We start from the raw sequence: 14,877 nt of genomic DNA on the forward strand, positions 1-14,877 counted from the left end.
GCTTAAAAATCTCCTTTTATTGATTTCTTTTAACCTTCTAACGTGTGGTTTAGACAACGGTTTCTTCTCTTGTCTCTTTATGCCAGTCCCTATGCTATGTTTCCCTGCTCGGTTCGGGGTAGTTCTGACTCAAGCAAGCGTCTCGCAGACGCGCGCTTGGTGCAGGAGGACAAGGCGGCAAGTTTGCCCCTGGTCCCCTGCCCTGCGGACGAGGAGCCCCTGGCTCACAGGGGTGACAGCCGTCACGCGGCCTGGCTCCCTGGGCACCGGGTGAGGGCAGGGGGTAGCTCCCCCCCCTCCTGTCGCAGCGACTCCTCCGACTCCTCTCCCTTATTCCTAGCTGGTTTCACGCTCTCCCTAGAGCTGCCTAATTCCCCCCGAAAAGGAGTTCGGTGCCACGAGATGGAGAGCAGCAGCCTCCCTGGTACTCGTAAGCGCTTGGGTGAAAAATACTTGGAAAGCGGATGGAGAAAGTGCGGCTGGGCCCCCGGCGTGGGCGTGAGGGCTTGTGCGGTGCAGGCGCAGGTTTCTCCCCTGCTCCGCTCTCCCTGCGTCGCCCAGCGTGGCTCCTGCTCCCCTTGGATGCTCTTTGCGCCATCAGCCCGGTGCTGAGACTGCAGAGCCAGAGCCGCAGGGGCAGCGGATGCGGATTTTTCTTTCCTTCTGCATGATTTTGGAGGGGGGAAGGAGTTAAATTGGTGCATCGCGTTGCAGTGCCCGTGGGGAGCTGGCTGAGCCGCGACAAGGGAGAGGAGCGAGCGGCGCTGGCGCGAGGGCCCGCGTTGGGCTCCGGTACCCACCTCCCCTCTAGGGCCCCCTCCGCCGCCGAATCCCCTCCAAACGGCGGCCGAGCGCCTTTCAGCCCATCCGCAACCCGCAACAAAGCAGACACAGAACCAGGCTTTGAAATTCAACCGCTTCTATTCGAGAAACTAGTGGCGTAATTACACTCTGTGTGCGTCTCCCTTCTCCCTCCGGCCCTGACGATCTCGGGTGAAGGCGTTAACGAAACAGTCCGCTTCGGGGCCGGTGCCTGCTCCTCTCTTCCGTTAAGCAACAGCAAAGTGACAGCAGCCGACCACAGCGTGTGCGAGGCAGCATCAGGCCGAGAGAGAGCCCCGCCGCGGGGAGCGGATGGTCACAGTTAAAAATATAAATGTCAATCTGTTCTTTTATATATATATAATATATATATATTTATATATCTGAAATACACAATATTGTTTCCTTTCTCTTCTCCTCCGAGTCCAAGGCGACGCTCTCTCTCGTTCTCCCTGCTCTCCTAACTACAGTGGCTTGTGGCGAGGATGAACTTTGTATGAACTAACAGCGAACCCCAAACGCTCCCCGCTTTTTAACTACCGCTCCCGGCACGCAGCGGAGACGTGGTGGCGTCTTCCCATCCGGCCCTGAGTGTGGATCTCCTCGTTGCCGAGCGCTCTGCGGCGGTCGGGCCCGCGACGCTCCGTCGACGTTGCGAGGGCCGTGCGCCGCCCCCGTGCCCGCCGGAGGCTGCGTGCGCCCGCGTGCGTCTCCCTTCCGCTCAGCCGCAGACGCGGAGACAAAACGGAGCAAATTCCCCTCCCGGAAACCTCGGCGGGGGGTGGCGGGTCGGAAAGCATGGCGTGAACGGGTCGGTTTTCTTGAGTCGGGTTTCCAATCGTGGACGTCGGTCGGCGGCCGCGCGGCGCGAGCGGCAGGCACTCGGAGCCGTCTCCCCGCCGCGCCGGGCAGGCGGTGGCTGTGTTCCCCAGCAGGCGCAGGACGCCCGGGCCCTCACGAGCTGTCCACCACCTGGTGGGGCAGGGTGACGGAGGAGCCGTTGATCAAGGAGCCCTGCTTCTCCCGGCCCTTGAGGAAGAAGGTGAGCAGCTCCCCTTTGCCCTTGACGAAGATGGCCCCGCGGCGCACGAAGCGGAAGCCGTACTCCTTCAGGATGAGGTGCGTCTCCTCCACCACCTGCGGGGGCAAGCGGACACGAGGGGAGGTCCATGCCCGGCACCCGAAACTGGGTTGTCGCGCAGTGTTGTCACCCACCTGTATGTTCCCCATCACGCCGGTGGACTCCATCCTGCTGGCCACGTTGACCGTGTTGCCCCAGATGTCGTAGTGCGGCTTGCGGGCGCCGATCACTCCCGCCAGCACGGCCCCCTTGTTCATGCCTGCACGAGGGCGGCTGGACGTCACCCCACCATGCTCGGGGCAGCGCGGACGGGACGCCCCACGTGAGCCCGCGCCCCCAAAGCCCCAGCGGGGTCTGCAGGTGGGCTCTGACCCTGCTACCCCTTCCCCAGGACGGGTTAGGGCAGCCTGTCCAGAGCAGAGAAGTTGCCCAGCCCCGATGCCTACAGCTGCAATCAAGTCTCTAAATTACGGCTGCTGCTAGACGTCCCTCTGCTCGGAGGAAGAAGAGGGTAGGAGGGACGGGGGACGCAGAGGAAGGCCCTGCCCTGCCCTCCCGAGGGGGAACCTGGAGGCCTTCACCCCCTTCCCCGCAGCCGGACTTGCCTATGCGGAGCATGAAGTTGTTGAAGGACTGGAAGTTGATGTTCATCAACGTCACCTTCATGGCTAAGGCAAAGTCGGCCAGATCGGCTAAGTGCTGCCAGCGCTCCTTTTCCGAGAGGGTGTCCTTCTGCGAGAGCGGTGGGGTCAGGCGTACCCTCCCTCCTCGTCCGCCCTTCCCGCCGCACGCCGGGCCGCGGCAGCGCCTGCCAGCCTCCGGGACCCCCTTACCTTGGTGTTGAAGCCGTTGGTGTTGACATCAGGGGTCACGCCGGAAGCAGCCATGTAGGTGCTGCCGATGGTTTTGATCTTGGTGATGCACCGGAACTGGGGATCGTCCAGGAGCTGGGCCACGGAGACCAACCTTCAGGCACCCCGGGGTCGCGGCAACGGGATGGGGACATGGAGTACTGGGGACCGCGGGGTGGGAACACGGGGTCCCCCTCCCCCAGGATGGAGGAGGAAGGGAAGGTCTGGCCGAGCCCCGGCCATGCAGCCCGGCACTGGTGGGGGCTCCCATGGGTTGCCTCTTCACCTCGCAACTCAACATGTCCTTCTGCAGGACCAAACAGTACCCCAGGACACTGCCCGCCAGGGCATGGTGTAACCCAGGCCACCGGGCCCATCCCCAGGTAGGGCTTAGCCCAGGCCAGACCATCCCTGGGGCAGTTGGGATGGGTCCTGGTTGGGATGAACATGATGGCACCAGCGGGACGGGATGGCAGGAGACACCCAGATGCGCCCTGCAGTAGATGTTGGCCAAGAGCAGCCCCGCGGCCGACTCCAGCCTGACTCACCGCGTCGAAGTCGGAGATGATCTCGTTGAGGAACCGCAGGCACTCGATCCCCCCGTTGTTGATGCTCTCCTCCGTGTAGAAGTCGGCGAAGTTGGGGAGGGAGGCGAACATGACACCGATCTCGTCGTAGGACTGGCTGTACAGCTCCTGGGGACGGCACAGCGGCCGGGAGCATGAAACCAGCACGGGAGCAAGCCCAAACCCTCCCGCGAAGCACCCCCAGCCGCCGGTTCATCTTGGCATGCGTGAAAAAAAATGAGGGTGCCCTGCAGACCTCTTCTGCCCTGGCAAAGATGTCACCTTCCTCCAACCAGCGATGCCTGGTTAGAGCCCTAGACAAGTCCAACAGATCTGGCTGGATCTGGAGGTCATGCCCCCAAATTGGGCCAAATTGCTAAGTTTTATCATGATGTCGAGGGACCCCAGAGCAGCCCCCGCTTGTAGGATGGTGCTGCATTGCCCCGGGTGCCTGTAGGGAGCCGGTGTCCACCTTCTCCTCATTCCCTCACCTCGTCCCGCTTCTTGGAGCCCAGGAAGTGCCGGGCCACGTGCTCGGGCAGCATGTTGGTGACAAGGGCCTCGTTCCAGCGCCTCATCTCATAGACCCGCTCCTTCTGGTCGTGGACATCGATCTTCCAGAGGAAGAGGATCCTGGCCAGCTTCTCCACCTGCAGGCGGGAGAGAGGGGTGCCGCAGCGCTGCTGGGCGCTCCCCGGCCCCAGGGATTCCTCCCGGGGCTGGGAGCATCCTGGCCGGCACGGGGCTGCCCCGGATGCAGAGATGCACTGGAAGGCGGCTCAGGGACAAGGTCAAGCCCTGATGGGCACTGCGAGACCTGCTCCAAGGAGGGGGGAAGAGCTGCACCATGATGTCCCCAGGGTTGGCATGGGCCTGGGGCCACCACAGTGCTGTCCTGGCATGGGAAAACGGGGCGGTTTGGCAAGCCAGTGAGCTACACGGAGGGGTCCAGGGCAACGCTGGAGAGCAGAGCTTTCCCACCACCAGGTGCAAACCCTCGGCAGGTGCAGAAGACACAAGGGCAGATGAGGGGCAGGATGTGGCCAGGAAGGTTCCCACGGGATGGAGGCAATCCCTCCGCAGACCTTGGGAGGGGAGCGGGGGGTGGGGGGGCTGCGGCACTCACGTGGCGGGAGAAGTAGTAGAAGCTGAGCATCACCACGAAGATCATCGCCGTCATGGAGTACTTGGAGGGCACCAGCGTGGTCCTGCCGGGGAGACGCCGGCGAGGCGTGGGCGGGCCGTGAGCTGTGCCCGGCCGTCCCCGCGCTGGGCTGCCCTCTGCACCCCATCGCGCGCCCCACGGCCCCTTACGCGCTGTGCTGGCCCCGCCGCCGGTCGTACTGGTCGAAGAGGTGCTCCCAGACGTAGATGTTGACGACGCCGACCGCCGCGGTGATGAGCACCATGAGGGTCAGCTTGACCATGTGGCTGACCTGCACCAGCATGATGGTGGCCACCAGGGCCAGCACGGCGATGTAGCTGTAGTACTTGGGCTGCTCGCCGCAGCCGCCCGTCCGCGGCACCGTCCCGTTGACGAACCCGGCGTAGTCCTGCTGGCAGCTGAGCTGGGGGCCGGAGGGGTGGGTGAGCACGGGGCGTCCCGGGAGCCCGTAACGATGGGCCGCGCACGGAGCTGGGCGCAGTTATGGGTCTCCCCAAAGGTGTTAGGCGCCGGCGCGTGAGCAGCGTTGCAGCCAGGGCCGGCGAGGCCACAGCTCGCTCACCGGCGGCCACGTGCCAGGACCCCGGGAGGTGCCATCACCCCTTGCCGTGGGACGAGGAGGGACGCTCCTCCGCGGCTCACCATGTCCACGATGTCAGCCATGGTCACGATGATGATCGCCGCCATGGCCCAGGTGTTGCGCGCCCAGCGGGTCCGGTCGATCCACGTGGAAAAGGCCACGAGCTTTTTGGGAAAGACCTACAGGGAGAGGAGGAGCGTTAGTCCAGGCAGGAGATGGCCTGTATCCAGCGCTCACCGTCCCCACCGGGCTGAAGCAATGAAGGTGAAGGAGATGCGCACGGGCACAGCACACTGCACCGAGCCCCTTCGGAGCGGCGAGGGCTCAGCACCGTCCAGGATGCGACCCGCCGGGCTCTTACCCTGGGGAAGATCGCAGCCAGCGAGCAGATGGTCAGGATGAGCAGCAGGATCTCCCCCACCACGAACGTCACGTAGTTGGCCACCAACCTGCAGAGAGCACGGAGGGGACGGCGGGGACGTGCTCGAAGCCCCAGGGGGCTGTCTGGACCCTGGTCCCACCAGTCGGACCCCCCCTCGCCCGCCTTACCAGGGGTCAATGCAGACCTCCGCCAGGGTGGTGAAGAAGAGGACGACGCAGGAGCAGCTGAAGGCCGCCCCGCTCTGCTTCTCCTTCTCCACCGAGTAGCGCGTCTCCATCTCAGGGTCGATGAAGCGCATGGAGAGGCGGAACGTGCTCTTCTCCTTCATCCTGCCGGTGACACCGTCAGCACCCGCCGGGGGACGCCGGGGGGGGGGGGTGTCACGGGGCAAGGGGGGGGGGGGGGGCTGGGGTGACTTACGCCTGGTCGGACTCGCGCTCCAGCAGGGCTTCGTTGAGCAGCTTGTTGAGCTCCTGCTCGTTCTGGGAGACGTCGATGACCCGCTCGGCCAGGTCGCGGAGCCGCAGCCGCCGCCGCGGGTTGGGGAAGGAGGGGTTCGCCGCCTGGCCGAGGAGGAGAAGGAGGTGAGCGTCGGCACCGCGGCCGAGGGAGCGGGGAAGGGGGGGGAACGCGGTGCCGGGTGATTCATTCGCCGCACCTCGCCTTCCTCCTCGGTGCCTTCCGGGGCGCCCCGGCCCCCGGCGTCGGGCTCGTCGGGCTCGTCGGCGCCGGTGACGCTGCCGTTGGGCTCCGCGGTGTCGCCCGGCAGCGGGGAGCCGCCGTGGGACGTGGGCAGCGACAGCTTCTGCGAGGAGGCGAGGGCGCCGGTGCAGCCAAGGTGCCACCATCCCTCCGTCCCACCATCCCTCTGTCCAACCATCCCACCGTCCCTCCGTCCAACCGTGCCAATGTCCCACCGTCCCACCATCTCACTGTCCCACCGTCCAACCATCCCACCGTCCCACTGTCCCACCATCCAACCATCCCAACATCCCACCATTCTATTGTCCCATCATCCCACCATCTCACCGTCCCACTGTCCAACCATCCCACTGTCCCACCGTCTCGCCTTCTCACCATTCCACCATCCCACTTTCCCACCACCCCACCGTCCAACCATCCCACTGTCCCACCGCCCCTCCGTCCAACCATTCCACCATCCCAACATCTCATCATCCCACCATCTCACCGTCCCATCGTCCCACCATCCCACCATCCAACCATCCCACTGTCCCATCATCCCATTGTCCCATTGTCCCACCATCCCTCTACCCCACCATCCCATCATCCCACCATCCCACCATCCAACCATCCCACCGTCCCACCATCCCACCATCCAACCATCCCACCATCCAACCATCCCATCGTCCCACCATCCCACCATCCAATATCCCACCATCCAACCATCCCATCGTCCCACCATCCCACCATCCAATATCCCACCATCCAACCATCCCACTGTCCCACCGTCCCACCATCCATCCCGCCGCCCCCACTCACCACCCCGTTGATGCCGTTGCGCAGCGGCAGCTTGGGCACCACCACCAGGTAGGTGACGATGCCTTTCTCCTTCAGGTAGTCGCAGCGCGAGCCGCCCTCGCCCGGCTCCACCTCGAACTCGCCCCGCAGGCAGTCCATGGTGTTCTGGGAGATGTGCACGCGCCTGCGGGGCGGCCGGAGCCCCCGCTGAGCCCCCCCACCGAGCTGCGCCCTGCAGCCGCCTTTTTTTTTTGGAAAAAAAGCAAAACTTGTCCCCCCCCCCCCAAAAAAAAACCCAGCAACTCACCCCGGGATGCCTCCCGCCTCCATCTTGTTGGCCACGGTGACGTCCGTGGACCACACGTCGTACTGCCAGCGCTTCTGGCCCAGCACGCCGCCCAGCACCGTGCCGCTGTGCACCCCCACGCGCATGTCCACCGTCGTCTGCGTCTTCTCGCGCACGTAGCTGCGGGGGCGAGGGGCTGACGCCGGCCGGCGACCCCCCACCCCCACCCCCAGGAACCCCCCCATCCCCGGTTTCAGCCCGGGTCCCCGAGCCACCGGGGGCATCCTGACCCCCAAAAATGACCCATTTAGTGTTGCGAGGAGCCCAACGAGGAGCTGCAACGTGGTGCAGGGGCGTGGGAACCTCTGCCCACGGCCGTGGGAAATAATAGCATTCCCGGCTCTTCCCTGGAGCACCAAGCAACCGGGGGCGATGCCGGGCAATGCACACGGAGGGGGGGAATTTAACCTTGCGGATGGCACCAAATAACCGGGGGCGATGCCGGGCAACGCACACGGAGAGGGGAAATCCGACCCGGCCCTTACGAGATGGCCTCGACCATGGCCAGCCCCATCATGATGGAGCAGACGGCGTGGTCCTCGCGGTAGTCGGGCAGCCCGCAGATGCAGTAGTAGCAGTCGCCGAGGATCTTGATGCGCAGCTGGTGGTGCTTCTGCAGGGGATGGACGGACAGGGGGGACGGACGAGGCGTCAGCCCCCGCCGGCCGCGGGGACGCGCCGCCTCCGCTCCCCGGCCCTTTCCCAGGCGGCCGCCTCCGGCCCCCAGGAGGAACGCAAATAAACTCCTTTTTCCATTCCCTCCCTCCCCGTGTCCCCAGAGGGCAGCCGGCAGCTTTCCAGCCTGTCCCGGCGTCACCCCATTCCAAGCTGCTTTTTGCAGCTGCGAGAAATGCAGAGCACCGGGGCATCCTCGTCCCTGTCCCCCCCCGGATAGTTTAACCCCCTCTTCATCCCCCCCCCCCCCCCGATGCAGCTTTGGCCTCAGCAGGGAGGACGGGGCAGCGGGCAGAGACCTGCCGCGCTCGTTGCACGCCAGGCGGCCGGTTGAGGCACTCACCGCCGCCAGCTTGTCGAAGCGGGCGAAGAGCTCGTTGAGCAGCTTCACCAGCTCCTGGGCGCTGCAGGCCGACGACAGCTGGGTGAAGCCCACGATGTCGGCGAAGAGGATGCTGCGGGGAGCCGGTGTCAGCGCCCGCTGCCGCCCGGGGCCACGTCGAGCCACCCCCCCCCCCGGCATGTCCCCCCCCCCGGCCTGGCCCGGCCCTACCTGACGTTCTCGTGGCGGTACATGTACATGGTGTTGAACTGCTGCATCTCCTTCTGGCTGGCGTCCTTCTTCATGTCCTTCAGCATCTCGTCCGCCACGTGCTTGGGCAGGATGGAGAGCATCAGGCGTTCCTGGGGAGACGGGGGGGGGGGGGGTGGGGTGAGTTGGCGCTGCTCCCCGCGCCGTGGCCTTCTCAGCCCCCCCCCCCCCCCCGAGTCCCGTTTCTCTGGAGGGCTGCGGTGCAAGGCCAAGGTGCAACGCAGGGTGCAAATGCACAGGGTAAATGCATGGTGCCAGTGCACGGTGTAAATGCACAGTGCAAATGCAAAGAAGTGTGTGCACACTGCAAATGTACACTGCAAATGCACGGTGTAAGTAAGTGCATGGTGCAAATGCGTAGTGTAAGTGCACACTGCAAATGAACAGTGCAAATGCACGGTGTAAGTGTATGATGTAAATGCATGGTGTAAGTGCACACAAAATGAGCAGTGTAAATGCACAGTGTAAGTAAGTGTACAATGCAAATGCATGGTGTAAGTAAGTGCATGGTGCAAATGCAGGTGTAAACGCATGGTGCAAGTGCACAGTGTAAATGCACAATGCAAATGCAGGTGTAAATGCATGGTGCAAATGCACGATGCAAATGCAGGTGTAAATGCATGGTGCAAGTGCACAGTGCAAATGCATGGTGCAAATGCATGGTGCAAATGCATAGTGTAAGTGCACACTGCAAACGTACAGTGTAAATGCACGGTGCAAGTGTACAATGCAAACACATGGTGTAAGTGCACAGTGTAAATGCACAGTGCAAAAACACGGTGTAAATGCATGGTGCAAATGCATGGTGCAAGCGAACAGTGCAAACACAGGTGTAAATGCAGGTGTAAATGCATGGTGTAAACGCACGGTGCATGTAGCACAGTGTGAGCACTTCCCTCCTCTCAAGGAAGGAGAGAGGCAAAGGGACATTCCCAAGCTCCCAGGGCCTTGCCGTCAGGGCTGGCGCAGCCCTGAAAGACCCCAGGGCGCAGGCAGGGGTTTAGGCCGTGGGGAAGGAGTGTGGGGGGGGGGGAGGATGAAGCCGTGCACGAGATCGGAGCTCTTCCCCCGTGTGCAGGGAGCGCACGTGCCAGGCGATGCCGTGTGGGTCCCAGCGGCGCTCCGCTCACCGTTGGGCCTTGCTCGTAATCAAAACAGGGAGGGACCTGCTTCTGCGAACACTCGCGTCATGAACGTGCCAGGCCTCAGCCCGAACGGCTGCGGGAAAGCAGCCGGGGGGTTACGCGGCTCCCAAAGCTGGGAGCTTTCCCATGTCCTGCACCCTGCTGCTGGCCGGGACCAACCGGCGTGCCGGGCTCGTTGCTCTGGGAATGACCAGGGAAGCCAAATGCGAGTTTGCAACAGAACCCGCCCGTCCCCTTCGCCTTCCCGGCAGCCGGCAAAGTCCGGCTTTGAGCCTCGCTTCCGCAGTTCTGCAGCCCCCGCTCGCCGCTGGCGCCCGCGCAGCCCCCGGAGCAGAGGGCAAAGGCAGCGGCGATGCTCTGCGGAGCTAAAAAGTGGCATTTCCTCCCGGGAAACGAACGGGGCTAAAAAAGGGAAGATTTAAAAAAAGTGATGAAAACGGAGCAAGAAAGAGAAGCGGTTGCCCGGAGAGCTGCATTTTCCGGTGGGAGCCAAATAATTTCATTACAGCTAATGACCCCGCTGGGCACGGCCGGATGGATCGCGGGCACCTCTCCGGGGGGCTCCCGGCGGTTTGGGCTCCGAAGGGCCGCTCCGGCTGCCGGGACACGGGTGGGCTCAGGCCAGCGCTCCTGGCCCCATCCCGCCCCCGGCCTTGGCACAAAACCCTCAGAAAAGTCGCCGGCATCCGTCTCCCGGCCGCCGCTGGTGCGGGATGTCAGCCGGGGCTGCCATGGCAACCCGGGTCCCTGCCAGCGATGATCTGCCGGGGATGCCGGCACCGCCTTTGGCATCGCTTCCCCCTGTTTTCCCAGGCGACGCTGCTGCTGAGGTTTTGGCAAGCGGGGAAGGTTACGGCGCGCGGCGAAATGCGCTGCACCGGAGCGGCTCCCGCCCGGAGCACCCCGATGTGGAGCCTGGCGCCCGCAGCGCGAGCGTTCGAACGCACAGGCTTTTCCCAGCGGTTACAAGCCGGAATGAGCCTGGGGATTTACACGCGGGGTCCCTGGGGATTTCTCCACGCGGCCGGGCTGTTGCTGGAGGAACGGCTCCGCCACTCTGGCTTCGGTCTCCCCGGGAGCTGCCGGAGGGACCTTGCGGCATGCGGAGCCCCATCCATGCAGCCCCTCTGCCGGGGAGCCAGTCCGGCAGGGTTTGGAGGGCTGTGGATTTGCTCCGGAGCAGGCAAGGCGGCAGCAGCCCTTCGCGGCGGCCGTTAACCTTAACTCTGCCCGCGGGGCAGATTTTGGTTCAGAAACCTGAACTCTGCCCCTTTTTACCCGAGTGGCAGGGAAACGGCGCCCGGCCTTGTCCCGCATCCCGGCACGGAGGCGCGAGACCCCGGAAAGCAGCAGCTCTGATCGCCGGGGTGGCCGAGCAGGTTCGCGGCAGAGCTTGTTAACCCTGAATCTGACTAATTGCTCTGTGAGCTTCCGGGCTTTTTATGGGCCGGACATGGCAAAGCCGGCGGCAAAATCCCCTGGCACAAGGAGGGCTGCGGAAAGCAAGCAGGCAGCGTGCGTGTCCCCGTTGCCGTTGGGAGCAAACTGCCGGCGGCGAAGGGAGCAGATAAGAGACGGGCGACGGGAGAGGCCCTAGATAAGGCGCTAAAATTAGCCGAGCTCCTAACGGTGGCGCGCGAGGCTTTCCGACGGCCTCCGGTCACCGACACGCCGGCATCGCGCCTCCTCCACCTAGTGCCGCGCTTGGAATTCCCGGGGCGCCGCGCGCGTGACCGGGGACGGCTCGGGCGCCCGGGAGGGTGCAAAGCGGCGAACGCGCTCCCCGGGGCGGCTTCGGGTGAAGCGCCGGCGCCGGTTCCGGCTCCGGCTCCGGCTCCTACCTGCTGCTGGCTCTGCTCCTCCAGGTTGATCTTGACCTCGAGCGACTGCCGCGCTTCGAGGAAGGCCTTGCGGTGCTTGCGGTCGGCCATGTAGTAGGACATGGTGCCCACCGTGATGGTGCACAGGTAGATGGCAACGTTGGACAGGATCTGCGGGGGGGGCAGAGAGAGACGGCGCTGAGCTCCGACAGACGGACGGACGGACCTGCCGACAACCGGCCGCTTGCTGTTTCCGAACAGCTGCCGGGTTGTCATGGCAATGGGCCGCTCCGGTCCCGGCATTTTTCCTTATCCCACCCCCCCCCCGCCCCGGTCGGCCTGAACCCGCTCCGGTGGCACCCGCCGGCTCGGCCTATTAATAGCCGGCCCCCGCGGGAACCGGGCGGCCGCCCGCGGGAATAAAGCGCCCGGTGTTTATTCCTGGACGCGATGTTCCTCCTGCGCGGCAGGCGGAGGCGACGCCGCGTTGCCAAGGTTTTCCCGGCCCCGCGCTCTCCGCCAGGATCAGCCCCTCCGCCGGGATGCGCGGGGGTGGGAAAGCTGTGCCACCATCGCCCCCCCGGAGCCGAGAGGAGGTCGAATCCCGCTCGCATCCGCCCCCCCCCCCAATCCCAGTTGCAAGCGAGCGCTTTCCCGTGGCTCCCCACCAGCCAGGCGTAACGTTTTGCATCCCGGCTCCGGAGCGAGAGCCGGGGAAGCGGCCACTGCGCGAGGGTTTCTTGGCAGGGCATCGCTGGGGGGGTGTGAGGGGCTGCTCCGAGCGGGGCGGCCGGCCTGGAAAGGCTCACGGCAGCTGCTGCCACCGGGCCGGTACGGTTCCTGGGATCGACGGGCGAGCGCCTGCCTCGCCGGCGGCCGGGGACGTCGGCGCCAGCTGCCCGCAGGGAAACGGGATGCGGAATGCCCGGCTGCACCCGGCCGGCTCCTAAACCTGCCGCTTGCAGGGAGCGCAGGCGGATCTGAGCCGGGAACCACCGAGGCTCCTTTCCTCCTGGGAAATGCCTGTTTGCCAGGCTCAAAGAAGGCCCGAGCCGGGCTGCTGCCGGGCTTCTGCTAAATGTGGCCATTTGGGCAATTTTGGGGGGAAACGGGCCCAAAGGAGGTGCCCTGGGGGGGGGGGGGGCTCCCGCAGCCCACCGTGCCTCGGTTTCCCCACCTCGGGCGCCCACCTCGCGCAAGCTCCCGCGTCCCAAATCCGCCCTCGCCTGGCACGGCTCCAGCCAGGATTTAGGAGAACGGGGACAGAGCCCGGGAGGAGATGGGGCTGCACCGCACACACCCCCCCCCCCGCCGCCCCCGTACCTGTCGCAGCAAGACGCCCGGCTCCGGGGCGCCCTGGCGCCGCTGGCTCACGGTGACGGCCAGCACCAGCGTGTGGCCGGCGCAGGAGAGGACGGTGAGGAGGACGATGGGCGCCAGGCGCAGCGGCAGCGTGATGAAGAAGGCGAAGACGAAGAAGGCCTGCCAGCCCACCGTGTCGCCGGCGTCGGGCAGGCGGGCGAAGCCGAGGCCCAGGTGGCAGAAGAGCTGCGCGAGGATGAGCGCCCAGAGCACGTAGGGCAGCAAGCGGCGGGCCAGGCGGTCGGGCAGCAGCTTGTACTTGCAGAGGACGAAGAGCAGCACCTGGGCCACCAGCCCCACGGCGGCCGCCAGCGCCGGCGCCAGCTGCTCCGCCGCCGCCGCCGCCGCGCACAGCGCCAGCACGTAGCAGTCGAAGAGGGCGGCGAAGACCACCAGCACCGGCAGCGTCTCGTGGCGCTGGCGGCGGAAGTAGGTCTGGTAGAGGTTCTCCAAGGAGTCGGGCACGAAGGTGAGGCGCATGAAGCGCGGCAGGCAGAGGCAGGGCCCCGAGCTGCGCACCGTCACCTCGTGGCTCCGGCCGCCGCCGCCGCCGCCGCCGCCGGCACGCTCGGGATCCGACGGCAGGCTCACCGAGTACTCGGCCGAGTACTCGGCCGAGTGCTCGGGCTCGGCGAAAGCCTTGCTCCTCGCCATCCTCACCGTCTCCCCCATCTCCCGCCCCGCTTGGCCGCCTCTCCGATCCTGGAGGAACGGGATGGATGCTCACCGGAGCATCGGCGGCGGCGGCGGTGGGGAGCCGCGGCCCCTGAGCCTTCCGCGCGGCGACGGAGCGAGCGGAGCAGGGCGAAGGGAATTATAAATAACTCCCTGCCCGGCTCCGCGCCGGGCTCTGCCTCCCCGGCCCTTGCGCACTGCCAGGTTGCCACCGGCGCGGCGCGGCGGAAACGTCGCGATGCCTCGCCGCTCCTCCTTCGAGGGCAGCGGGAAGATGGGGGGCGACCCCCCCCCTCTCCCCGCTCGCCGATGCTTGCGCCTGCTTTTCCCAGCCCGTCCGCTCCGCCTGTTGCAAAAGATAAAAAAATTAAAAAAAATAAAAAAAGGGCAAAAAAAGGGGAGTGGGGAGGGGAAAAAAAAAGGCGAAAGCCGGAGGCGCCGGGGGGGGGGGGGAGGAAAGCCCTGACTCACAGCTGGCCCCGGGGAGGGGGGGTGCGGGAGCGGGACCCCCCTGCAACGCCGCCGCCGCTGCGCCCCGGTGCGTCTCCGCCCCCCGCGCACCGCCGTAACCCTTGCGGTGCCGGGCGCCGCGACGGGCAGGGACGGGGAGATGGAGCCGGCGGCTAGGGGTGTTTTTTGGGGGTGGAGGGTTAGTACCACTCGTGGCCCTTCCTCAGCCCCCGGAGCCCACGGGGGCAGGCTGCGCACGGAGGGGGAGGAAACATCCCCCGCGCCGGCACGTTCCGCCGGGCACGGCCGCCTCCGGCTGGGCTCGCAGCCCCCCGCGGGGACCGGGACTGGGTGCTCCCAGGGGCCCCCTAATCCGGCGTCGCAGAGCCCATGGCCTCGCCGGGTGCCGGGACCCCGAATCCTCGAGCCGGAGGATGCGCGGGGTGCCAAGCTCCATCCTCTTCCCAGGAGGGAGCCGCAGCTCCCGTGTCGCTTCGTCTAAGCTGCCCAGATCATGCCCCCGCTCCAGCCTCTCCAGAAAGGAGCTTCTCCGCTCCCTTCTTGCACCCCTGGAGGTGGCAAAACCCCAGGTCACTGCTCTTCTGCACGTCACGGGATGGAGGACCGTCCTCCCCCCACTCTGGACATTTGCGGTCCCCGTTCCCGCTTGGGCGGTGGGTGCAACGCTCCTCCCGAAAGGGCTGTCTGGACCGGATGAGGCGCCAAGCCCGGCTTGGGGATTGACGTGAAAATCCAGCCGTGGGTTTTCTGGATTGGGGTTTTCCCTAGGGGCCCTTAGGGGCTGCCAGCTCCGTCCCAGCCACGCACGTCCCCTGCCCGGGCCAAAATGCAGCATCCAGGCAGCCTGCCTCAGAGGCGAGGCCGT

At 65.6% G+C, this 14,877-nt stretch overlaps 1 protein-coding gene across 3 annotated transcripts; it reads right to left on the reverse strand.

The window, feature by feature from the left end:
* Positions 1 to 919: 919 nt before the first annotated feature.
* Positions 920 to 13,585, reverse strand: ADCY3 (adenylate cyclase 3). 3 transcript variants are annotated; one of them, XM_067294466.1, is made up of 20 exons: positions 12,828 to 13,585; positions 11,526 to 11,675; positions 8,501 to 8,631; positions 8,291 to 8,402; positions 7,758 to 7,885; positions 7,234 to 7,392; positions 6,948 to 7,110; positions 6,106 to 6,252; positions 5,868 to 6,010; positions 5,615 to 5,776; positions 5,427 to 5,514; positions 5,128 to 5,244; positions 4,635 to 4,888; positions 4,447 to 4,528; positions 3,812 to 3,970; positions 3,303 to 3,449; positions 2,737 to 2,850; positions 2,509 to 2,635; positions 2,038 to 2,162; positions 920 to 1,959 (listed from the first exon to the last, which is right to left on the reverse strand). In XM_067294466.1, exons 1-20 carry the CDS (start codon positions 13,536 to 13,538, stop codon positions 1,777 to 1,779), a joined length of 3,402 nt encoding a protein of 1,133 aa, XP_067150567.1. In that variant the 5' UTR covers positions 13,539 to 13,585; the 3' UTR covers positions 920 to 1,776. The 3 variants fall into 3 exon arrangements, with proteins under 3 accessions (XP_067150567.1, XP_067150566.1, XP_067150568.1); XM_067294465.1 differs by having other exon boundaries at positions 920 to 2,162; XM_067294467.1 differs by lacking the exons at positions 920 to 1,959; positions 2,509 to 2,635 and having other exon boundaries at positions 2,094 to 2,162.
* Positions 13,586 to 14,877: the final 1,292 nt, after the last annotated feature.

Source organism: Apteryx mantelli, chromosome 3 (assembly GCF_036417845.1).
Source record: "Apteryx mantelli isolate bAptMan1 chromosome 3, bAptMan1.hap1, whole genome shotgun sequence".
In the NCBI taxonomy this organism is placed as follows: Eukaryota; Metazoa; Chordata; class Aves; order Apterygiformes; family Apterygidae; genus Apteryx; species Apteryx mantelli.

Bases quoted from the DNA above. Each gene is read 5' to 3' on its own strand.
- ADCY3 (XM_067294465.1), bottom strand. From the start codon at position 13,538: ATGGGGGAGACGGTGAGGATGGCGAGGAGCAAGGCTTTCGCCGAGCCC. The intron at 2,851-3,302 runs GTGAGTCAGGCT...TCCGTGGCCCAG, and splicing joins TCATCTCCGACTTCGACGCG to CTCCTGGACGATCCCCAGTT. The intron at 2,163-2,508 runs GCAAGTCCGGCT...GCCCTCGTGCAG, and splicing joins CAACTTCATGCTCCGCATAG to GCATGAACAAGGGGGCCGTG.